The following is a 26,420-nucleotide window of genomic DNA, read 5'->3' as shown; positions in this document are numbered from 1 at the left end:
TCATGTAACCCTGTTAAAGATACTATGTATTGATGTATCATATTCAGCTTTACTTGGTTTATTTAGATATAAACTCTCCATTGTAACCTGAATTCTTGATTACATGATACTGCCTATTGAGCAAAGTAGGGAATTCTCATAATTATAAACAAGATTTATATTTGAAAATCTATTTAAATTTAAGCTGAAAGAAGTGTTTCTTCTGATGGGGATATTGTCTTGCTGGAAAATTATCTTGAATCAGAAGTATTAAAATATTATGGGCTGAAATGTGTTTTCAAAGTAGTGGTTAAAGCCTTTTTGTATGAAGCATTTTATATTTTTCTTTAGAAACTTAATAGAACATTTCCAAAGACAGAGGGCAAGTGTAATATTTGGTTGATGTGTTTAATATTATTTTTGGCTGATTAGTTTACTAATTCAAGTGCTCCAAACAAGATTCCAAGATTTGGGCTAGATCTTATTTTGCTATGACTTGGCATTTGACAGTAATTAATGAATATTTAAATTGGTCAAAGAAAAGGGGAAACATGAATATTGCTTAGTAGAATTCTAGGAACCACGTCTATGGCTTATCATTACATACAATTTTCTGAAACTTTGCAAATTTTATTCATTATATGCCTCATGTAGAATGGAACATTTTCATAGTTATTAATGCAGTGTACAGGTGACCTTTCAAGATTTGTGTATAAAATTTCAGTGTGTATTTAAGTGGAATAATTAATAATTTTCTATTCATGTGCTGGTGAATTTTATTTGAACAGCTGAGTGTTGATAGAAATTGGGAATAGATGTTTTCTGTACATCTGCATGTAATAATTGTAATTAATATTTAGATTTACTGGATTGACTTTTTTAATTGAGGTAAAATTTAAATAATATAAAATTAACTGCTTTGAAGTATATAATCATTGACATTCACAATGTTGTTTTACCTCTGTTTAGTTTCAAAACATTTTCAACATCACTGAAGAAATCTCCCATATTCAAAATGGATGCAGGTATTCCAAATATTTCATAAAAATGAAATAATACAGCACATGGACTTTTGTTTCTTGACTTCTTTTACATTTTAATATAATTTTTTCAAGACTTATCTTTGTATTAGTGCTTTATTTCTTTTTAAGTTTGAATATTATATTGTAAAGTTTCCCTTGTGACTCAGTGGTAGAGAATCTGCCTGCCAGTGAAGGAAGTGCATGTTCAGTCCTGGGTTTGGAAAGATCCCCTTGAGAAGGAAATGGCAACCCACTCTAGATTTCTTGCCCGGAGAATCTCTTGGACACAAGAGCCTGGTGGGCTACAGTCCATAGGTTTGCAAAAGATTTAAGCGTGACTTTCAAGGCTATGGTTTTTCCAGTGGTCATGTATGGATGTGAGAGTTGGACTGTGAAGGAAGCTGAGTGCCGAAGAATTGATGCTTTTGAACTGTGGTGTTGGAGAAGACTCTTGAGAATCCCTCGAACTGCAAGGAGATCCAACCAGTCCATTCTGAAGGAGATCAGCCCTGGGATTCCTTTGGAGGGAATGATGCTAAAGTTGAAACTCCAGTACTTTGGCCACTTCATGTGAAGAGTTGACTCATTGGAAAAGACTCTGATGCTGGGAGGGATTGGGGGCAGGAGGAGAAGGGGACGACAGCGGATGAGATGGCTGGATGGCATCATCGACTCGATGGACGTGAGTCTGAGTGAACTCCGGGAGTTGGTGATGGACAGGGAAGCCTGGCGTGCTGCGATTCATGGGGTCGCAAAGAGTCGGACACGACTGAGCGACTGAACAGAACTGAGTGACTAAACAACAAACAACAGCAATATTCTCTTGTATAAATATACCACATTTTGTTTTTCCATTCATCAATTAGACTGTTTTAAAAAATTTAAAATTGAAATAGAGTTGATTCATAATGCTATGTAGAATAGCTTTTAAATAAAATTGAAACTAGGAACTCCAGTAATTTTTCTTAATCAGTTCTAAGCCTTAATTGACCATGAACCTTCTTGTTTATAGTTAGTCAGTATTCTTCAGGTTTAGCTTATTGAAATATGACCAGTGTTTCATTTTTTACCCTCAATCACATTCCCCTTCACTGATTTTTTAATGCTGTTTGTGCTAAACATTTTCTATAAACCTCTCTTAACATTATTTTTAAATGTTAATGAGATAGTCTGATATAGTCTAAATTTATTCCAAATCATAGAATGATAAAGCTGAAAGAAAAATAAAATTTGATCTATGAGACTAATATTTTAAACTATAATTTGATAAGAAAATAAACAGTAAAATGAAATATCCTTTTTATCCATTGAGGAAAGTCATTTGTAGGGCAGGAATAGAGATGCAGATGGAGAGAACAGATGTGTAGACATGGAGTAGGGGGTTAGGGAGGTGGGATGAATTGAGAGATTGGCATTGACATGTATACACTACCATGTCTAAAACAGACAGCTAGTGGGAACCTGCTATATATCACAGGGAGCTCAGTTTCGTTCTCTGTGGTACCTAGACTGTGTGTGGTGGGGTTTGAGAGGGAGGTTCAAGAGGGAGAGGATATATGTATACATATAACTGATTCACTTCGTTGTATAGCAGAAACTAACACAGTAACACAATATTGTAAAGTGGCTATACTCCAGTTTTTTTAAAGGAAAGTCAAAAGAAATCTCCAGATATTAGATTTTTAATATTCCCTTTCCTATCAGTGAATATAGATGTCTTTAAAAAATGGTGAGCTTCACCATATTGAATCTGTGATATAAGATGTATTGCATCATGTTGTAAGGGCTCTTTGTTTTTAATCTCTTGTTCCACTAGGCTGGGCCTCACTTTTCTAAAGACTGGTACATAGAAAGACATGAACATTGCTCATAGTAAATCTCCCTTCGGAAACTCAGGACTCACGATATGTGTTATTTGCAGATTTTTTAAACTTTTGTTTTCTCTTGGTATTTTTTAGAGGAGCACAACCTGTCTATGTTTTTAAAAAATTATCACTTGGTAACCATTTGCAAAATTCTCAGTAGCATCTTAAAAAGTTGCTTCCTGATGGATTTATTCTTGCATTCTTTCTTGGTTTTGTACTTTTTTTTTTTTAAACAGGCTGTGGTTGTGTCATATATGCTCATTGTAATTTGGCTTTTCAAAATGTCAAATGCCAGCCATATGCAAAATAAGGTAATTTACATTTTTATGACTGTGAAATTTAGCTCATTTTTCAGAATAAACAGAAACCTCAAATGACTTCTTTTAGTCTAATTTGTTGACTTTGGTGATTTGTCAGTGTGTGAGCAACAGACTGTGTTAGTTTCCATCCCCGAGTAACAAGCTACCACAAACATAGTGGCTTAGAACAACATGAGCAGCGGATCTTACAGTTTCTGTGGATCGAGAGTTCAGGTTCAGAATAGTTGGATTCTGTGCTTAGGATCTCACAGGCTGAGTTCAAGGTCTTGGCTGGGCTGAGGGCTCTTGGGGTCTTCTTGCATATTTGTCTTATTGTTGGAATAATTCATTTTCTTGGGGTTGTCTGATTGAGGCCCTAATTTTTTTTTTTGGCTAGCTGTTGACTGGAGACTGCTCTTCGTCTCTAGAGGCCCTCTTAGGGTTTTGCTACAGGCCCCTCTTATGAGGCCCTTTCTTAAAGGCAGCAGGAGAATCCCTCCTAGGCTCTGAGGCTCTTCCTTCAGGAAAGGCCAAGTCTCTTCTGAGAGCTCCCCTGCTTAGCCCAGAATAATCTTCCTTTGACAGACTTAAAGTCAGCTGGTTTTTAACCTTAATTATAGCTGTAAAATCCTCTTACCTCTGTCATAGAATATCATCTAATACAGAGAATGAACCCTATCATATTTATAGTCCTGTGGTACTCAAGAGGAAGAAAGTACAGAGACTCTACCCCAGGGAGCAGGCATCCTCTAAGATGGAGGCCATCTTGGAATACTGTCGACTACACAGAAGTTAGGTGATAGTTTTAAATTGTACCTGTATATATTTTTAAAAACAACAGGCAGTACTTTCAAAAGCAACTTTAGGGTTACATAAAAATAGAGCGTAAAGTACAGAGCTTCCATACACCCCTTTCCCTCTACACAGTTTACTGGGTTTTTGTTACTGTTGTTGCATTAATGCAGTATACTTGTTAAAACTGAGCCAATACTGATACTATATTATTAACTCAAGTCTATAGTTTATGTTAAGGTTTACACTTCATATTGTTCTATGGGTTTTGACAGATGCATAATATCATGTATGTACCATTACAGTATCGAACAAAATGATATCACCTCCCTAAAGAATCCCCTGTGCTCCATCTATTCATCCTTCCCTCCTCTCTCCCCTCGAACCTTTGGCAACTTCTGGTCTTTTTACTATCTCTAATAGTACTGCTTTGCCAGAATATTATGTAGGTGGGATCATAAAACGTATAGCCTTTCCAGACTGGTTTCTTTCAATTAATAATAGGCATTTAAAGTTCTTCCATGTGTTTCTGTGACTTGATAGCTTATTTGTTTTTATTGATGAAAAATACAGCATTGTATGGTTGTACCACAGTTTGCTTAATCTGGTAGGCTGCTCTCTGGATCTTATTTGCGTATTGCTAGGAAATGGCCTGTAGAGGTGTCAGTAGGTGTCACTAGGAAGCCTTCTTTGGAATAGAAGGAAGGGGTTTCTCTTTCTGGTTCCAACTCACTTTGCTCTCTTGCTCCTCCTGTGTGTGCTGGAAGTGAGCCAACCCCTAAGGGGTGGACAGAATCCACTGAGAAGATGCTTATGGGGGTGCTACTGAAACTTTGGGAGACTGCTGTTTGTTGCATCTGTGAGACTTGCTGGGGAGACTACTTGGGGGATGGTGAAACTCGTTAGGGTGGGCTCATAGGGGTGCTGATTAAAGCTTCTGGAGGGGTTATTGTCCCTGGGTGCCCCAGGAACAAGAAGAAAATAAAGCATACTGTAACCAGAAAGAGAAGACCTCTGTTCTAGCAATGTTCCTGTAGCACCCTGTGCTAATAAAACTTAAGGTTATGGATACTGGCAAAGAAGAAAAGATACAGGGTACAGCTTTAGTATCATACAGGACAGTGAAGGGCAGAAGGAAAATTTGGAGTTGACAGGAAAGAAGTTGATAACTAACACACTTTCTGTTTCTACTTTGCTGAGAGTTTTTTAAAAATCAGGAATGAGTACTGAAAGAAGATCCCCTGGAGAAGGAAGTGACAACTCACTCCAGTATTCTTGCTGGAAAATCCTATAGACAGAGGAGCCTGAATGGCTATAGTCCATGGGGTCACAAAAAAATTGGACATGACCTAGTGCCTAAACAATGACAACAACATTGAATGTTATCACATGCTCTTCTGCAGCTATCAAGATAGTCATATGGTCTTATCTTTTAATCTGTTAAAATGGTGAATTACTGTAATTGGATTTTTGAATGTGAAACCGATCTTGCATTCCTACCTAAGCCATACTTGATTATGATGTAATTCCTTTATATATATATATATAAAGGAATATATATATATATATATATATAAATAGTTGATCCTTGAAAATGCATGAGTTAAGAAGGACACTGACCCTCTGAATAATTCAAAATTCAAGTATAATTTATAGTTGGTCTTCTGTATCTTTGGTTCCTCTGTATCCCTAGTTCTGCATCCTTGTATTCAGTCAACTCAGATTTTATAGTACTGTTGTATTTATTCCTGAAAAACAATCTGGGTAAGTGGGTCTCAATAGTTCAAACTGGCAAGTTGTTCAGCAATCAGTTGTATTGCTGGATTGGATTTGGTAATACTTTGTTACATACAGGTCTTTATATCCATAAGATGGGTTGTCTATGATTTTCTTTTTCTGTAATGCCATTTGGTTTTGGAGGGTTTGGTAGCTTCATAAAATAAGTTGGGAAGTATTCCTTCTTCTCTCTTTTTGTGAACAAGTTTGTATAGGATTTGTCTCAGTTCTTCCTTAAATTTTTGATAGAATTTACCAGTGAAGTCTCTGGTCCTGGAATCTTCTTTGTGAGAATACATTTAGTTACAAATTCAATTTTTGAGATTGATGATGAGCTTCTTTTTGAATCACTTGTACTTTGCATCTGTCAAGCAGTTTATTCATTTAAGTTATCAAGGATATTGATAGAAAATTATTCTTAATGTTCCCTTATTGTTTTAGTGTTAGAAGCATCCGTAGAGTGTCTTTGTTTTTATTTCTTGTACTTGTTAATCTTATCTTCCCTCTTTTATTCCCTTAGTCATTCTAGCTAGAGGTTTATCACTTAAGTTCTTTTTTTCTTTAAAGCATCTTTAGTAAACTATATTCAAGTGAAAATGTAATATTCAAGGTTAGATATTAGCTATGGTGCTGTGTATTATTGTGTGTGTGTTATGAATAATGAATGAAAAGAATTTTGGAAAAAGTAATAAATTATACTTGAATGTTAAATACTGTTTTTCCAAATTCAATTTTGTATTAGGGTGTAGCTGATTAACAGTGTTGTGGTAGTTTCAGGTGAATCAATAAAAGTGAGGTTTTCATTAAACTCTGACATTTTATCAGGAACTATAATACTTCCTTTTTTTCTATCTTATATACTTCTAATTCACCTTTCCATACCTGAGAGATTCACTGAATCATAGTATGAAAGCATTTGCATTAAAAAAAAATGCATCTTTGATTTGTCTCTTTTCAATGTCTTTGCTTATTTGCTCTTAAAAACTATTTTCTCTCTTCTATTTACTTCTTTTTTTTAAGTTGCTTTGCCGTCTTTAATTTTTTACGGTAGAAATTTGACTTTTAAAGCCACACATTTTCCTCTAAACCAGTGATCTCAAAGTTCTGTTGCAAATGAAAATGATCTAAGAATTTTTAAATATACTAATGGCTGTTTCCCAACCCAAGACACTGTGATTTAATTGTGGAAGTAGACATGGGCTACAATGGGATATTTAAAAATTCTTGATTCTGATGTGCAGCACATTCTGTGAAGCATTGCTCTGAGCTTCTCAATTTAGCTTCCCCACAAAATTTGATAGATTGTGTTTTCATTTTAATTCATTTCAAGATATTTAAAAATTTCCCTTGTGATTTCTCTCTTTTCTCCATTGGTAATTTAGAAGCACATTGTTTGATTCTCAAATATTTCAGGGTTTCTGTTCTTTTTCTCTCTTTTTTCTTGATTTCCTGTGATCAAAGAAAATATTCTGAGTGATTTTAACATTATAAAATTTATTGGACTTTTTAAATTCAAGCCTGCCATGTGATGAATCTTGGTTTATGTTTCATGTGCACTGGAAAATTAATATGTATTTTGCCATTGTTGGCTGGAGTATTCTGTAACTATTAGATTGGGTGTATTGATGGTGTTAGTCAAGTATCCTATGTACCTATGTATGTTTTGGTCTTTTTGTTCTATAAATTACTGTGAGAAGTGTGCTAATCTCCAAGTGTTGCTGTAAGTTTATTTCATCATTCATTTCTATTAATTGTTGCTTCATGTGTCCTGATAACTCTCTGTTATTAGGCACATACACATTAAGGATTGTTAAGTATTCTTGATGAATTGACTCTTATCATAATAAAATGCCCATATTTATCTTTGGTAATATTACTTATTCTGAAATCTATGTTGCTATTAATGTAAGTACTCAAGCTTTTTTATGATTAGTGTGTGCATGATAAATCTTTAAAAAATTTACTTTTAACATATTTTTATAATTAATCTGGATTTAACTTAGCCTATATTTGGTCTTATTTTACTTACAATCCAAACAATCTGAGCCTTTCAAATTGAATATATACTAGCCTCACTCAGCTAGACTTATGCAAGAGAAATAAGTCTACAGAAAATGATTTGAATAGGTATTTTCCCAATTTTCCTGAGTGTGGGACTAAACACATCTCAATCTAGGTGGTCAGGGGAGAAGTTAATTTACTGCATACAATAAATGCCTTAGATACTAGAGCTTGATTCTTTTGGGGAGCCCTGCTAGAGAGGCTAGGTTGAATTTCCATGTAATATAATTACTTAAATCTGTCATCTTTTTGTTCCTTTGTTTTTTCTTTCTTTTTTTCTTTTTGGTGGCTGTTTGTAATTTCTTCTATTTCTGTGGCCTTTTTGGATAACTGAGTATATTTTATGTGCTATTTTATCTCTACTGTTGTTATATGTTGGTACTGTGCTTTGTACCAACCAATCAGTGGTTGCTTTGGAGTTTACAGGATGTGTTTATATATATTAGGGCTTCACAGGTGACACTAGTGGTAAAGAATTCTCCTGCAGTGCTGGAGATACAGATTCAATCCCTGGGTTGCAAAGATTCCCTGAAAGAGGAAATGTCAATCCACTCCAGTTTTCTTCCCTAGGAAATCCCATGGACTGAGCAGCTTGGTGGACTACAGTCCATGGGGTTGCAAAAGAATTGGACATGACTTAGTGACTAAACAACAACAATTTATATATATCAGTACACAAGTACTCCTTGGAAGGAAAAAAAAAAATCATCAACCTATACAGCATATTAAAAAGCAGAGACATTACTTTGTCAACAAAGGTCCATCTAGTCAAGGCTATGGTTTTTCCAGTGGTCATGTATGGATGTGAGAGTTGGACTATAAAGAAAGCTGAGCGCCAAAGAATTGATGCTTTTAAACTGTGGTGTTGGAGAAGACTCTTGAGAGTCCTTTGGACTACAAGGAGATCCAACCAGTCCATCCTAAAGGAGATCAGTCCTGGGTGTTCATTGGTAGGACTGATTTTGAAGCTGAAACTCCAATATTTTGGCCACCTGATGTGAAGAGCTGACTCATTTGAAAAGACCCTGATGCTGGGAAAGATTGAGGGCAGGAGAAGGGGACAACAAGAGGATGAGATGGTTGGATGGCTTCACTGACTCAATGAACATGGGTTTGGGTGAACTCTGGGAGTTGGTGGTGGACAGGGAGACCTGGCGTGCTGTGGTTCATGGGGTCTCAGAGTCGGACATGACTGAGCGAATGAACTGAACTGAACTGACCTTATGTAGAATATGTATTAGTAACACTTTATAGTATACCTTCAAATAATTATATGACTTTACACTTATAATTATCTTACAATTGTATACTTCCAGTAGCCCCTTCCGTCTTTTGTGCTATTGTGGTGATACATTTTACATCTACATGTGTTTGAATTTCACAATACATTATTTTTACTGTACACAAGTATCTATTATGGATATTAAAAATTTATAATAAACATAACTTTTTCTTATATTCTTCACACTATTTTCTATTCATTTATGTAGATGCAAGTTTCTATCTTGGTATTATTTTTCTTTTAACTTGAAGAACTTCATTGTTTCCTCTTAATGCTGATGACAACATCTCTGCCTTTATGTTGTGTTTATTTTTGAGAGACACTTGGGCTGGACATAGAATTTTAGTTTCATTTTTATTTATTTTTTTTGAACTTCTAAAAAATGGTATTACATTTCCTCTGGCTTGCATAATCCTGATGAGACATCTGCTAGATTTTTATCTTTGTTCCTATATATATATAATGTACTTTAATATTTTCCTTGCTGCTTTTAAGATTTTCTATTACTGGCTTAGAGCAATTTGGTTATAACATGTCTTGTGTGTGTGTGTTTTCTTTATGACTATTATGCCTGGACTTTGTTGAATGTCTTAGGTTTGTAGGTAGATTTTTCTTTTAAAATTAAATTTAGAACATTTTTGGACATTGTTTTCTTTTCCTTCCCCTATTAGGACTCTAATTACACAAATATTAGATAATTGATATTGTCTCACATGTTATTGATGCTATATTTACTTCTTTGCCTTTTTTCCCGTCTATACTTTGGTTAAGGCAATTTATATTGCTATGTTTACAATTTCCTGATTTTTTTTTTCTTCTGTGCTTAATCTGTTGATAATCCCATCCAGTGAAATATTTATGTCAAGTACTATATATATATATATATTTTTATCTTTAGACATTTAATCTGGTATTTTTTGATATCTTCATTTTCTTTTCTCATTGTATTCATATTTTCCTTCAAGACTTAATTTCATCAAAGCTATTTTTAAATTCCTTTTATGATAACGTAATCTGTCTTAATTCTGGACCTATTTTTATTGATCAATGTTTCTCTGGTTATAGGTAACATTTTTCCTGCCTCTTTTTTGCCAGTTTCTTTTTCTTTTTTCTTTTTTTTTCAATTAGGCAATGAGCATTAGGATTTATTGGACTCTAGGATTTATTTGCCAAAAGGTTCATTCAGGAAAGGAAAAATCCAAACGAACCTTTTGGCCAACCCAGTACATTTTTTAGCTGAATTTTACTATTTCCTTTAAATAGGATTTAACCTTTATTTATATATATATATATATATAAATAACCTTTATTAAGGACTTCCCTGGTGGCTCAGATGGTAAATCTGCCTACAATGCAGGAGACCCAGGTACGATACCTGGGTTAGGAAGATCCCCTGGAGAAGGAAATGGCAACCCACTCCAGTACTCTTGCCTGGAGAATCCCATGGATGGAGGAGCCTGGTGGGCTACAGTCCATGGGGTTGCAAAGAGTGGGACACAACTGAGCAACTTCACTTTCACTTTCTACCTTTATTTATCCTATTCAGAACACATGGATACTCAGAGACTGTCTGGATTCCTATGCCAATTACTTCAGCTTTTTTCCTACATAGCTTTCCCCACCTTTTTTTTTCTCCCCCATCCCAACCAGTACTCTGCCCCAGACAGTAACTTTTGTTTCTTACATGGTCTGTGAAGTTTCTTTTTTTGGATTTCCCTTCCCTCTACCTGGAGAAGGAAATGGCAATCCACTCCAATATTCCTGCCTGGTAAATCCCATGGACAGAGGAGCCTTGTGGGCCACAGTCAGTCCATGAGGTCGCAAAGTGTCGTACACAATTTAGCGACTAAACAACAATCTCTATACCACAGATTGGACATTGCCTTTAGAATGAAATATGGGAAGTCTTAGCACCTGATTTGTTTCCCTTCTCTTAATTCACAGGGCTTATTGCCTTTTGTTCAATATCTGAAATAGCTTTATATATTTTACTCATTTTGTAATTACATAGAGAATTGGGAGAGCAACCTTATAGCAGTCCAGCAAAGTTACTTTTTCCACTGAAATGTATTGTGTTAAATGTAGTTGTTCTATACCTGAATATAGAATCTAGTTACTTTCAGAAGCAAGCTTTATATTGTAGTACATTATTTTCAGAGTTTTCAAAGAATTGTTTTATAAAGACCAAAAGATCATTTAATGGAAGTTATACCAATATCTTAGAATAATATCCACAGAGATTTTTTTCATAGAGGATAATACCCTTTAGGTTATCCATTCCCTTTTTGGTGCACATCAGTTATTTAACTCATTACATTGACAATATCTACAGGTTCTTTTAAAATTGAATTGGGACTCAGAATGAATACATGCTGTTGTAGTGGTTCTTACCATAGTGCGTATTGAGTTATGAGAATCACTCATGGTTATTTGTTACCTAGGAGGACTACTAAATGTGCATGATTATGTAAATCTGCAAATTTTTAGGTCTAGGCTGATATCCGTATTGAATCATAAATTTATTATTGATGCATTGCTTTCTAGGCAGACATGTTTACATTTTAAGAGAATTAAGGATTAGAATTACTTTCTGTTATGGAATGGTTTCTTCAACTTTGAATGGTTTAAATATTTACATTACTGATTTGTATAGTCAATACATAAAAATAGTTGATTAATTATTAGTTTGCAATTAAGTTACAAATTAATTGCAAAGTTTTTTAATAAAAATAGTAGATGAAACATTTAGGGAAAAATATTTCCACATAAAAGCAATTTAACTGACAGAAGCAGTCAGTGCTAAAAAATGTTTATTTTCAGTTATAAATGGCGTTTTTTAAAGCATCATTTTATTCTAGCCTTCATCGATATATCATTTAGGCAGAAAGTGCTGATGTCGATTTTTGTCTTAGGTTGGAAAGGTATTGAAGGTGAATTTAGTTTTATTTGCACATTCTCTTTCTTCCACTGTCTGGGTATTGTGTTTTATTAGACTGTTTAAAATAAATTGTTTTGAAATATATGGGCGTGGTGGTCATTTACACAAGGTGCTTTAGTTTTAAAAAAATATTAACTACTTACCAGATAGTTCATTTATCAGCTTTCTTGTCTAAATCTATACCTAAATTTAAGACTATTTTTCTGGTAGATGCACAAAAAGTTATTGTCCCCAAGTTTTCCATTCAAATTGGTTTACTGCCATGTGAAATTTATAACTAAATTTTTTTTATATGAAAAAGACAAAATACATTGTCATCTCATCTTATCTCATCATACATTTCAGTTATAGGAACAGTGATATGCCTTCATTTTTGTGACATGTTGTGCTAGACAAATTTTTATTCTAGAGTGTATGTGGCTCATTGTATGTTTGTGTATGTTTATGCTTGACTCTAAGAGAATCAAGTTGTATTTACATAAACTGTAGTGATATTTCTGTATCTGTATGAACATATTGGTCAGTAGACAAGATCATAGATGTTTTTTGTATTTGTTTACAGTAATTCTCTCACTGAATATGCACCAGTTACTGACCAAACTGTCCTGTAATAACATACTTATTGCTGGTTTCAATGGCTAATAGAGATAATTAGATATGTTGCAAGGTGGTCACTTGGACCATCTTAAGTATGCTTTTTATGGTAAACTTGCCATGTTTATACACACATGGTGTCTATTGTGATGTCTTCTGATTTTGCTGGTAATTCAGCTAAAGGCTATTAGTATTTCAAGGTAGAATGATGTATTTTTATGCGTAGGAGCCAATTAATATATTCTTAATATATTTTTTACTACTATATGAGCATGTTACTTAAATTTCCCTGAGCCTCAGTTATCTCACCTCTGAAATGAAGATGGGATTATGGTAAAAATTAAATGAGTTAATGCATGTGAAACTCAGACTAATTCTTGACCCCTAGCAAATTCAGTGAGTATCAGCTATCACTGTCATTATATTACTTTAGTTAATTCAAGAATCAGTCAGCAATCTTTTTTGTCCTTTTCCTTTGCATCTCATAAAATTCACCCATGCTAAGACTGAAAAGCACTGATATTTTGAGAATTGTGTAGTCATCACCTCAATGCAATTTTTGAGCATTTCTGTGAACTCCCAAATATTTCTTGTGCATGTTTGCAGACACTCCTCCTTCCTACCCCAGCTCCAGGTAACCAACAACCTGCTTTCTCCCTTTAATGGACATTTCATTTAAATGGGATCATAAATTGTTCTTTTGTGTCTGGCTCCTTCTACTAAACATAATGTTTGTGAAGCTCATCCGTATTCTAGCAGATACCAGTATTTCATTCACTTTTATTGCTGAAGAGTATTCCTCGTGTGGATGTAGTCTGTGTTTAAAATTTATTCACCATTTGATGGACCTTTGGTTTATTTGCATTTTTTACGTATTATAGAGTGCTGCTATAAATATTCTTTACTAGTCTTTTCATATACGTATATTTCTGTTTCTTTTGGTAGATTCCTAGGTGTGTGATTGCTGGATTGTTTGATAAATTTGTGTTGGACCTTTAAAGAAACTTTTAACTGTTTTCCAAAGCAGCTGTAGTACCATTTTACATTTCCACCAGCAATGTATGAGTTTCTAGTTTCTCCACATCCTTGTCAACACTTGTTATTCTTTGCCTTTTAAATTATAGGTATACTGTCACTGTGTAGAGCAGTATTACATTTCCATCGTTTCCCTAAAGCATGTTCTTATGTGTCTTATCCAAAATCATGCCCTCTCTCTGGGAGAACTCTGAGCCCACATATTGGTGCATTATAACATGCAAAGAACTCAGGTTCTTGGCTCAGTTGGGAAATTCTGAAGTGCCATTCCCACTCAAGGTTCCATTGACTGACGTCTCTGTTATAACCTTATTGCAATTCAACTTCTCTGTCTACCTGTCCTGTTTCCTTCACTCCCTTCCAGATGTCGTTCCTGAAAGTGCTCCCCTAAATGCATGCACATCTGAGTCTTGCACTGTTTCCCAGGGAATCTGACTACAGCTGGGTTGTAGAGTTGACAGGAGTCAATAACTCAGAGTGACTGAGGAAGGTGGCCTCTAGCTTAACATAATATTTGAACAGAGACCTGAATAAAGTGAAGACACATGGCAACTTGGTATCTAGAGGGAAGAATTTTCAAGAAAGAACAATAAGTGCAAAGAAACTGGGCAGGACGATACTTGAGAATAAGGAGGTCTGTATGGAGAAACCAAAGGAGCCAGATCCTGAAGGGCTGTGATGGTCATGCCCTGTGTGGCCTTTGAAGAATTTTCAGCAGTGGGGTTCCATGATCACTCCAGATGCTTTGTGATAATATAATGTAAGGGGCAGAGGGCAGCAACAGGGAGCCAGTCAGGAGTTATTGCAGTGGTCCAGGTGAGAAATGGTTGTGACTTGAGTTGGAGTGATAGCATTACAGTGGGCAAGAAGTGGCCAGATTTTGAGTATATTTTGATAATATAATTTTTTGATGGTTGGGATAAGGATATGAGAGAAATGTAAGAGAAAGAAAAGAATTAAAGATGTATCTGAAGACTTTGGCCTGAACAATTAGATGAATTCTGATGGACGTATTGAGACATGAAAAGCTTAAGAGCAGGTTGGGGTGGGTAGAAATCAAGTTACCAGTTTTAGACATATCAAATTTGCATGCCTACTAGAAATATGAGAGTAGATGGGCCCCAAAAGTTGGATGGCAATTCTGGGTCCAGACTGAAGATAGAATTTGGAGAGCTCTCAGAGTATTGATAAAAAGCTGTGGATCTGAGTGAGTTCTTCTAGGCAGGGGTTGACAAACCTTTTCTGAAAAGTCAGAAGCACCAAGTTGTCTTTGTCACAACCATTAAACTTTGCCCTTCTATTGGCATTTTCTGTAATGATAATTAAGTGGGTGTGGCTATGTTCTAATAAATTTTTATTTATAAAAATTAGTGTCAGTTGCAGTTGGCTTGCAGGTAGGTAATAGTTTGCTGATCTCTGAGTTGGATAGTGAATAGAGAATGAGAAGAGATCTTAGCTCTTCCCTTAGCTGGGCCCTGGGGCTAGTATAATACATAGATCCAGGGAGATTGGAAGGAAGACAGTGATGTAGAAGGAAAGCTCAAAGAATGTGTTTAGGTTACAATTTATGTTTATCTTAACTTACATTTGTAATTGGGCAAATAATGTAAAAACATAAATATGAAATAGTCTAATATTTTTTGGTCTTAGATATACTATTTCTTTAATATAGTTTATTAATCATGTTCTAGAACATATGAAGTGGTATCATGTAAAATGCTCAGAATTCTTTAGATATTTGGGTGTGAGGTTCTAATCACATTAGAATTAATGTAAGTTGGTGCATTATTCCAAGTACATTTTTAAAAAATACTCTAATATGTGGCATTATTAAGATGATATAGTTGAAACTTCCTTTTCCTGAATTTTCAGCCATGCTTTTTGTTGGGGAGAGCTGTCTATTCAGAAATAGTGAAATTAGAGGAAGAGATTTTGAAAATAACAGATAAATCCTTTAAATTTGAGCGTCTTTAATTTTTTAAGACCTTTGGAGTCTTGAAGAATGTTGTTGCACATTTCCTGATAAGTAACTAAAGAATAAATTGTGTAAGCAGGTGAGAAATCATCAAACTATAGTTGGTAAAAGGCATCACAGATGTGTGGTGGCTTAGCTTAGAAATATGACTGAGACATTATAAGAAATCTTGGTTAAACTTGCATTTAATTTGTAAGATTGGAGTTCTCACAAGCTATTCCTGGTGAAATTTTAATTTTTCTGACACTGTTATAAGCAGCAGCTGCAGCTGCAAGGTGAAGTAGGAATTAAAGAACTGCTTAGACATATCTTTTTTGGAACTTTGACACCATAAGTGATTCTGAAATTTTTGCATTTCCTACTGATAGACATTATGTGTAGAAAACTCACATTATTATAGGTCACTGAATAAATTTTAGAAATACCAATTGACATGATTCCTTCAGGGAATTGTGGTCTGCTTTTTGATGTTATTGTTTTTGTCAAATATGAAAGTGTGGAATGAATTTATTTTTAGTGTGTGGGGAATTTAAGGAAGAGGTGAGTTTTCTCTCCAAATTTAATTTTTTTTTTTTTTTAAATGGACCAGAAGTGAAGTTTATATAGATTTTCTTTCTACCTCTCTTCACTGAGAAAGTTAAGTGCTTCAGTTTTCTATGAACTGTTTTATGTAGTTGATTATTTCTAAATGGTGGGGGCGGGGGGAGTTCCAAAAAGCACTAAAAACACAGTTGTGCTCAAAAGTCATTTTTTACTTGCAGGTGAATGTGGTCGTAATTGGTATTCCTTGTGTGCCTGTTATATTTGATAGCACTTATATGCTGTCAAATGTAATGTGTTACAGATGAGATCATTAAGAAAAATTTTCATTGTCATTACAATAGTGGTTGGGCAAGCCCTCTTTTGCTAAAAGGCTCTCAGTAAATCCTAATACTCCTAAGGCTCTCTGTATTTTCTACAGCTCTTGGTATTTCAAACTGTGGTAACCAGTTTTAATTGTGTCACAATGAACCTGACTTTTTTGTATACTAGTCATCTTTAGATAAATTTATGTCCTTTATTCCAAAATGTTTTAGAAAAAACAGTTGACTAGTGTGAATTTATGTGGTATTTTATGATAAAGTTCTGTGAGCTAGGGCAAAAATAGGATGGGTAGGTCATGCTTCCATGGTAAAAACTCCTTGTGTGTTACACTGTCATTTGGTATTAATTAGTGTATGTGTTTGGAGTTGTTTCAGATATGGCCCTTACCATAATAAGTTGGTTAAAAGAACACACACCCTTCAAGAGGCTTCAAAATAACTAATTTTTCCCAAATATTACTTTACATTTTACTACGATGGTCATTTCACATTCTGAGTTCAAGCTACTTTTTAAATCACAGGATCCGGACTTTAACAATATTATATGAAAAGGAAGGGGAGAAAATAATAGCAAATGAAGCAACCGACAAACAACTAATCTCAAAAATATACAAGCAACTCCTACAGCTCAACTCCAGAAAAATAAACGACCCAATCAAAAAATGGGCCAAAGAACTAAATAGACATTTCTCCAAAAAAGACATACAGATGGCTAACAAACACATGAAAAGATGCTCAACGTCACTCATTATCAGAGAAATGCAAATCAAAACCACTATGAGGTACCATTTCACACCAGTCAGAATGGCTGCGATCCAAAAGTCTACAAATAATAAATGCTGGAGAGGGTGTGGAGAAAAGGGAACCCTCTTACACTGTTGGTGGGAATGCAAACTAGTACAGCCACTATGGAGAACAGTGTGGAGACTCCTTAAAAAACTGGAAATAGAACTGCCTTATGATCCAGCAACCCCACTGCTGGGCATACACACTGAGGAAACCAGAAGGGAAAGAGACACGTGTACCCCAATGTTCATCGCAGCACTGTTTATAATAGCCAGGACATGGAAGCAACCTAGATGTCCATCAGCAGATGAATGGATAAGAAAGCTGTGGTACATATACACAATTGAGTATTACTCAGCCATTAAAAAGAATACATTTGAATCAGTTCTAATGAGGTGGATGAAACTGGAGCCTATTATACAGAGTGAAGTAAGCCAGAAGGAAAAACATAAATACAGTATACTAACGCACATATATGGAATTTAGAAAGATGGTAACAATAACCCGGTGTACGAGACAGCAAAAGAGACACTGATGTATAGAACAGTCTTATGGACTCTGTGGAAGAGGGAGAGGGTGGGAAGATTTGGGAGAATGGCAATGAAACATGTAAAATATCATGTAGGAAACGAGTTGCCAGTCCAGGTTCGATGCATGATGCTGGATGCTTGGGGCTGGTGCACTGGGACGGCCCAGAGGGATGGTATGGGGAGGGAGGAGGGAGGAGGGTTCGGGATGGGGAACACATGTATACCTGTGGCGGATTCATTTTGATATTTGGCAAAACTAATACAATTATGTAAAGTTTAAAAATAAAATAAAATTGGAAGAAAAAAAAAAAAAAAAGAAAAGGAAGGGATCTTTGCTCATATCCTTTCAGGACACATTACAGGATTCTTTGCAACCTGAAGAATACAGAATTTTAGCTTTCAGACTTGACTCTCAAACTGTTTGTGGTTTGGAACAGTTATTTAATGTTTTGTGGGTTTTCTGTTTATTTTTTTTTTATGTGTGAAGAAATTTGTTAGACTAGATTTATTTTTTTTTCATCCTTTTAAAATGGCCATACATTTTGAATGTTTACTATCCAATAAGTGGTATATTAAATATCCTAGGAATTCAATTCAGTCACTCAGTCGTGTCCAACTCTTTGTGACCCCCATGGACTGCAGCACTCCAGGCTTCCCTGTCCTTCACCACCTCCTGGAGCTTATTCAAACTCATGTCCATCAAGTCAATAAAGGCATCCACCCATCTCATCCTCTGACTCCCCCTTTTCCTCCTGCCTTCAATCTTTCCCAGCATCAGGGTCTTTTCCAATGAGTCAGTTCTTCACATCAGGTGGCCAAAGTATTGGAGCTTCAGCTTCAGCATCAGTCCTTCCAATGAATATTCAGGACTAATTTCCTTTAGGATGGACTGGTTGGATCTCCTTGCAGTCCAAGGGACTCTCAAGAGTCTTCTCCAATACCACAGTTCAAATCCTAGGAAGTACAAAATAAATAAATGACAAACCACCTGACTTAAAAAATGTTAACCTAGTTGGTATGAAAACAGCAGATAATAATTTAAAACTGAATAAGATTTGTTACCAAAATGAATGATACATGATAAGGAAGAAAGTAAGTAGGGATTTGGATGATCCAAGAGGACTTTCTGGAAGAAATGCTTCTTGAGTTGAGCTAGAAAAAGTTTGGATAGGAGGGAGAGGATTTACTGTGTTAAGATGGCTATGGAAAAACAGATGTCAGTAGACATAAATGAAGATGATGTGCTTGTGGAACCAAGAGGGCATTGAGGCTGGAACAGACATTTCCTGTTGGGAAGATAATAGGAAACAGATTGGATATTCAGAGAGATGGAAGGTTTTTAATGTCTCCTTGTGAAATTTCAGTTTGATTTGTAATAAATGGAAGTTTAAGATTTGATTAAATAATGTGAACAAAGCAGCATATTAAAGAAAAGGGTGACTTCATTTCATTATGTGAATAATCTATATGTGTGTGTGTTAGTCGCTGTCGTGCCAAATTCTTTGTGACTCTATGGACTGTAGCCCACCAGGCTCCTCTGTCCATGGAATTCTCCAGGCAAGAATACTGGAGTGGGTTGCCTATCCCTTCTCCAGGTGATCTTCCTGACCCAGGAATCGAACCAGGGTCTCTTGCATTGCACTTACCTATATATCCTTTAAATGCTAAAATTGTTTTATGCAGCTACAGGATTCACTTTTCTTTAAAGAACCATTTTATTCTGCCTTGTGTAATTGTTAGTTGAGCATGCATCTCTCTGTTTTACCAGAGTATACACTTGGGACAGAAAACTGGTTTTAATTGCTTTTGGTCCCCCATATCCCTCAGCACAGGTAAATAATCAGAAAATATTTAACATACGCTGCTATTCTTAGTAATTATACATATTCACTATTGTATAACAATGGAAGTTGGCATTTTATTTTGCTGACTTAATTTTAACTCATGTTATACCTTGGTGGGTTACATTTGGAACATAGGCTAAATTTTATTGCATCTCAAGATAATCTCAACACGTCATCAAATCCTTAGAAAATAAAAGCAAATCTGTTCAGTCCAAAATGAAATTATTGCATAAATTTATGTAAATATTTAAGAAAAACTAGAATAGAGCAAACGGAGAAGGCAATGGCACCCCACTCCAGCACTCTTGCCTGGAAAATGCCATGAACGGAGGAGCCTGGTGGGCCGCAGTCCATGGGGTCGCTAAGAGTTGGAGAAGACTCAGCGACTTCACTTTCACTTTTCATTTTCATGCATTGGAGAAGGAAATGGCAACCCACTCCAGTGTTCTTGCATGGAAAATCCCAGGGACGGGGGAGCCTCATGGGCTGCCGTCTATGGGGTCACATAGAGTTGGACACGACTGAAGCGACTTAGCAGCAGCAGCAGATTAGAGCAAAAAAAAGCAGAAAATACAAAAAACCAAGCCAGTTTTTTTTTGCTATTTGGGACAATGTGGATGGACCTTGAGGACATTTGTTAATTGAAGTAAATTGGACAGAGAAATACAAATAGTGTATGATGTCACTTATATGTGAAATCTCAAAAGAAAAAAACACAAAAAATACTGAACAGGTATAGATACAGAGAACAGATAGGTGGTTGCCAAAGGCTGGGTGTAGGGGGTAGGTGAAGCTCGTGAAGGTAATCAAAAGGTACAAATTTGGACTTAAGTGTAAATCCCGGAGGTGTAATGTCTGCCATGGTGACTATACTTAATAGTACTATGTACTATTTTGAAAGTTGCTAGGAGAGATCTTTGGAGAAGGAAATGGCAACCCACTCCAGTGTTCTTGCCTGGAGAATCCCAGGGACGGGGAAGCCTGGTGGGCCGCCGTCTATGGGGTCGCACAGAGTCGGACACGACTGAAGCGACTTAGCAGCATCAGGAGAGATCTTAAAAGTTCTTATAACTTGAAAAAATATTTTAACCATGGGTGAGTAACTAGACTTATGGCAATTATTTCACAATAGATACAAATATTGAATTATTATGTTGTGCAGCTGAAACTAATATAATGTTAGGTGTCAATTACATCACGATAAAAACATAACCAACTTCCCCCACAAACAAAATTTTCCTCATCAGAATACATTTGAAAACTTATCAGTATAATCTTTCTTTTTTTGGTGCAACTCTAAAAAAAATATAAGTGTTACTTGTATTGATGATTATTATAGAAATGAGATTTGTAAAATTCTGTTATTGTTCAGTCGCTCAGTTGTGTCTGACTCTTTGCGACCCATGAACTGCATCACATCAGGCTTCCCTGCCTTCACTATCTCCTGGAGTTTGCTCAAACTCATGTCCATTGAGTTAGTGATGCCATCCAACCATCTCATCCTCTTTTGTCCTCTTCTCCTCTTGCTGTCAATCTTTCCCAGCATCAGTGTCTTTTCCAATAAGTCAGCTCTTTGCATCAGGTGGCCAAAGTATTGGAGCTTCAGCTTCAACATCAGTCCTTCCAATGAATATTCAGAATTGATTTCCTTTAGGATTGACTGGTTTGAAGGATACTAATAATCTTCACTTTGAAGACATTATATTTCAGTAGATATGCAGTCATGCCTCATGCAGTATGCTTTTCAAAGATATAAGCAGATAGGCTGAGACCTCCTCCCTACCCTCGATGTCTGACTATTCCATGCCACTAGTATCTTCCCACTGAGCCAGGCAGTTTACTTGAATATAAACTGAGCATGAGGAAGGTACATTAAATTGTATTGTCATTCAGACTACATATGTAGTTAGTTGATCATATAGAAAAGACTTATAGAGAACAGGGTAGGAACATTTTAAATGGACAGTGGGGTGAAGTAGAGAAGGTGAAGGGTGGAAAGTGGGCACAAGAGAATATCACCAGGTTGGAAATGCAGCAGCAGGGAGTATAAAACTAGATTCTGGAAGGAGAAGTAATGTCATCATGGAATCTTGAAATTGTTGGAGAAGACTCTTGAGAGTCCATTGGACTGCAAGGAGATCTAACCAGTCCACCTAAAGGAGATCAGTTCTGAGTGTTCATTGGAAGGACTGATGCTGAATCTGAAACTCCAATACTTTGGCCACCTCATGCGACGAGTTGACTCATTGGAAAAGACCCTGATGCTGGGAGGGATTGGGGGCAGGAGGAGAAGGGGACGACAGAGGATGAGATGGCTGGATGGCATCACCGACTCGATGGACGTAAGTCTGAGTGAACTCCGGGAGTTGGTGATGGACAGGGAGGCCTGGCGTGCTGCAGTTCATGGGGTCGCAAAGAGTCGGACACTACTGAGTGACTGATCTGATCTGAAGAGCCAAAGGAAATGACGACCCACTCCAGTGTTCTTGCCTGGAGAATCCCAGGGACAGTGGAGCCTGGTGGGCTGCCATCTATGGGGTCACGCAGAGTATACAGTAAAAACAAGTAGAAATAATAATAATATATATTAGGAAAGCAAAATTGGGCTACAATTAGAAAATTTAACCGACTGCTCTCTAGTTGAATTAGAAAAACATTTCAGCTAACTGTGTATGGAGACAGAAAAAAATGACAAAGTGTAGCAGAGTGATGTGGTAGGAAAATAACATATCATTTGAAATTATAACTTGGTACTTTTAGTTTCCCTGGCGGCTCTGACGGTGAAGAATCTGCCCGCAATGCAGGAGACCTGAGTTCTGTCCTTGGGTTGGGTAGATCCCCTGGAGAAAGGAATAGCTACCCACTCCAGTATTCTGGCCCGGAAAATTCGCAAAAGAATCACAAAGAGTTGGACACAACTGAGCGACTTTCACTTTTAGTTAAAAAAAAAGAGAAAAGATTAGATCCATTTTCAAAGACTCCTAACTGCGGAATTGTCTTCTAGTCTGTTATCCAGTGAGATTTCTTATAGTCCATTATACAAATAGTCTTTTGATTTGGTAGCTAGTGAAAGGATCTTATTGGATCTCAAAGGATATTAAAAGCCTTTGATATGAAAAGATGCTAATCTATTGGATTTGGATACTCTGAGCCAGGTCATTTAGCATAACCTTTTGAAACTGCATCATATTTTTTACTGGACTCACATGTACATGGGGACAAATGAGAAGTATATAAAATTAGGACAGAAACAAACAAAATGCATTCAGAGAAAAAGTTGAATAAGGAGAATGCATCAGATCTCTAACTTAATCTGTGTTTATTTTTGAATTTTCTGTTCTTTCATGTTTAGAAACATGATGAGCACAGCAAATAAAATTTGAGTACTTTTCCTGTATTCCATATCCAATTCTAAGTGTTTTACATTGGTTATTTCTGGTGGCCAACCAGAGGCTGCTGAGAGAGGAACTTAAATTTTATCAAATCTGAGATGCATCCTTATTTTTATATACCACCAAGAAAGAAAAAGGTACTTAAACTATGCTGTGATTGACTGTAAAATAAATGCTGATTCCAGAGATGACAGAATATTTTAAAAATTGTATCCTAATAAATGCAATACATTGGTTGGCAGATGAGAGAGTGAACTAGCAGGCTGATCAATTACTGTTCCCTCTCTTAAAGATTAATTTTTAACAAGGTTATCATCACTGAGAGAAAATTTTGAAAATGTGACAAGATGGCAATGAAAAAAAAATTGTGTTTCTGTTCAGAATGAAGTTTAGTTGTCTATACTGTATCTCTTGGCTGTCTTTAGGCCTGTTCTTTTTGGGAAAAAGATACATGTATAGAACCCATTTATGTGAGCATAGAATCAGAGAAAAAGAATTCTTCAAGTAGGGGTACATTTTTATGTAGGCAGAGACTAAGCTTTAATTTCCACTCATATTAGACATTAGACTGAAAAGTTGTACTGTTGGCAGTTGGGAATGGCTGTGGGAGGATTTTCAAAGTAAAACAGTCAATGGACATTAAGCAATAGATATATTCTTCCCAGAGGAATGGTGTTTCTAGAGACATTGAACCTGTAAGCAATTATTCCCTATATAAAATGTCAGGAGTGAAATTAAACAGCTCCTCCTAGCATGCAGAGTATACACACAGCAGATAGTCTGAGCAGAGCAGATGACAGATTAAGTCTAATCAAAAGTGCATAATCTAAATCTTGGCTGTTACCTGGTACAGACGGGCAAGGAAGAGGGAAGGAAAGGATAAATGGGAGAAGTTTCTCCTAAGAGACAATGTGAGTGAGTATGTGAGTGAGTGACAGTCGCTCAGTTGTGTCTGATTCTTTGCGACCCCATGGACTATACAGTCTATGGAATTCTCCAGGCCAAAATACTGGAATAGGTAGCCTTTTCCTTCTCCAGAGGATCTTACCAACCCAGGGATAGAACCCAGGTCTCCCACATTGCAGGCAGATTCTTTACCAGCTGAGCCACAAAGGAAGCCCAAGAGGTAGTGTGAGAGGAGCAGTTAAAGAGGCTAGGTCACAGAGAGCTATTATTTGTTGTCGATAGAAAAAGGAAGAAAGAGTTAACTTATTATGGTCCTAGAGAGAGAGATTTGATTTCTGTTTCCACCTTCTGGCACAGAGCTCCTAAAACACTTGACATTTTCTGAGTGGTAGAAGTGGTGTGAACATCTTTTGTTCTAGTAACAAGTCTTGATGGATCCCTAGATAGCTTTGGATAGGGCTGGTCACCAAAACAGCACCTGCCTTGACTGGAAACTTATAACTTTGAGCCCCACCCAACACCCTCTGGCTAGTGGAGAGAGACTGGAGATTGAGTAGATCACCAAGACCAGTGATTTAATGAGTCTTGTCTATGTAATGAAACCTCCATAAAATGCCCTAGATGACAGGGTTCAGGGAGTTTCAGAATTGGTTGAATGTACCCATGTGCTAGGAGGGGAGCAGACCCCAACTTCCAGGGGATGTATATTCTCATGTTTGGGATCTTTTGGGATCTCATCCTATGTACCTCTTCATTTGGCTCTTCGTTTGTGTCCGTTGTAACAAGCTGGTAATAGTATATAAGTGTCTTTGAGAGTTGAGTGAGCCATTCTGGTGAATTGTTGACTCCTGCAGGGAGAGTCAGTTGTGGGAACCCCTTGCCAAGTTGGACAGAAATGTGGATAAGCTGGGGACTTGATACTTTTGACTGACATTTATAGTGAAAGCATGTTGTGGGGAGTCTGAAGCTAACCCAGGGAACTCAGTGTCACAATTGACTGGATTATAGGACACCCAGAGGTATTAGAATTCGTTGGTGTCAGGAGGAGAAACACTTGTCTGATGTCAGAAGTGGTGTAGAGTAAAAACAGCTCAAACATAATAGGAGAAGCACTGAGTTTAAGGCCAAAATGTTCAAGAAGGGAGGTAAGGATGTAATAGATTGACGGGCAATGAGGTGAGTGGTAGTTCAGGAAGTGGGCTGGAACAGAGTAAAAAGTAGTCAGACTAGGTACTTTGGGATCTCAAGCTACAAATGCTGGGCCCATGGTATAAAACTATTTATGATAACTCTTGAGCATTTCCAGTGGGCAGGAAACACTGACCACTAAAATGTGGCTGAAAGAATAAAAAGAGCTTTCAGTGGTCCTGGTACCCTTTTTCCTAGTTAGCCAATATAAGCAAGAGTACTTAACAGGTTGGATATATGTCTCACTAAGTAATGTGCCTGTGGATCCAAGAATAAGTTCTTGTCTGAATTCCATCTTGTGTAGCAGGTGTCCAAAGAGAAAATACAATTTTCAGATGTGATATACTGGACACAAAGAAAGTCTAGTTGGTAATGAAGGATCTGTATATGCAAAACAAGGCCAGACTGTGAAGCAAGCAGGGAAAGAACACTTGCTGAGCCTTCGCTGGAAACCAGGAGACATTAGCCTGAGATGCAGGCAATGCTTATGGCAGATCAGGGATGAGGAGATGATGCTCAATGTCATCCTTAAGAACAGATGGCAGTAATCCCATCTAATGAGTGGAGTCAAATGAAAGAGAGGTGTGGTAGTATTGATAAATATTAAAGAATCTTCTCCAGGCTTCCTTGAACTTATACTCTTATCTCTATTTGCCAGTTTCTGTTGTAAGGCTGAAACTCTTTCCTTTAAAAACTGTGGAATTTTGCATAATCATTCTTGTGTAAGGCACAGACACAATGTGTTATCTGCAATAAATTAGTTTGGTTTATTAAAAAAGAAAATTTAAGACACAAAGCATTCTGAGTGTGGAATCCTTTTAGATTTGAATAATTTTTTTCTAATTACCTAGTCTAGGCTTCTTCATACCCATTATGTTTATATTAATTTGTGTGTGTGTGTGTGTGTGCACACGTGCACTAAGTCACTTCAGTCATGTCCAACCTTTTGCTAACCTATGGACTAGCCCACAAGGTTCCTCTGTCCATGGAATTCTCTAGGCAAGAATACTGGATTAGGTTGCCATGCCTGTCTCCAGGAGATTTTCTTGACCTGGGGATCGAACCCATGTCTCTTATGTCTCCTGCATTGGAAGGCAAATTCTTTACCACTAGCACCACCTGGGAAGCCCCAATATTTTTAGTGATTCATCTTTATTACATTTTAGTGACGCAAAGTACTTGTTTTTCTTAGTTACAATAATTCTTGCCTTTTTGCACTTTGATTTCATCAGCTTATGAGCAATTTGCATAGCAACAAGAACAACTGATAATAAGTGTGGGAACAAAACAATC

At 36.5% G+C, this 26,420-nt stretch overlaps 1 protein-coding gene across 25 annotated transcripts in view; it reads left to right on the top strand.

Annotated features, from left to right (window-relative positions):
• The window catches only part of IMMP2L (inner mitochondrial membrane peptidase subunit 2), a 958,924-nt gene that overhangs the window by 140,470 nt on the left and 792,034 nt on the right, over positions 1-26,420 (top strand). For 2 of the 25 annotated variants that reach the window (XM_086396591.1, XM_086396593.1), the window contains exon 5: positions 949-1,951. The exons of the other annotated variants lie outside the window; for them this stretch is intronic. In XM_086396591.1, the coding sequence (XP_086252717.1) occupies positions 949-1,024 (76 nt within the window). In that variant the 3' untranslated portion in view covers positions 1,025-1,951. Of the gene's footprint in view, positions 1-948; positions 1,952-26,420 lie in introns of those variants that run through there. 25 annotated transcript variants of the gene reach the window in all.

Source organism: Bos grunniens, chromosome 4 (assembly GCF_055505025.1).
Source record: "Bos grunniens cultivar Pamir isolate PY7600 chromosome 4, Bosgru_T2T1.0, whole genome shotgun sequence".
Taxonomy (NCBI): Eukaryota; Metazoa; Chordata; class Mammalia; order Artiodactyla; family Bovidae; genus Bos; species Bos grunniens.
The sequence above is the reverse complement of the archived record's forward strand: the minus strand, read 5'-3'. Positions and strand labels throughout refer to the sequence as shown.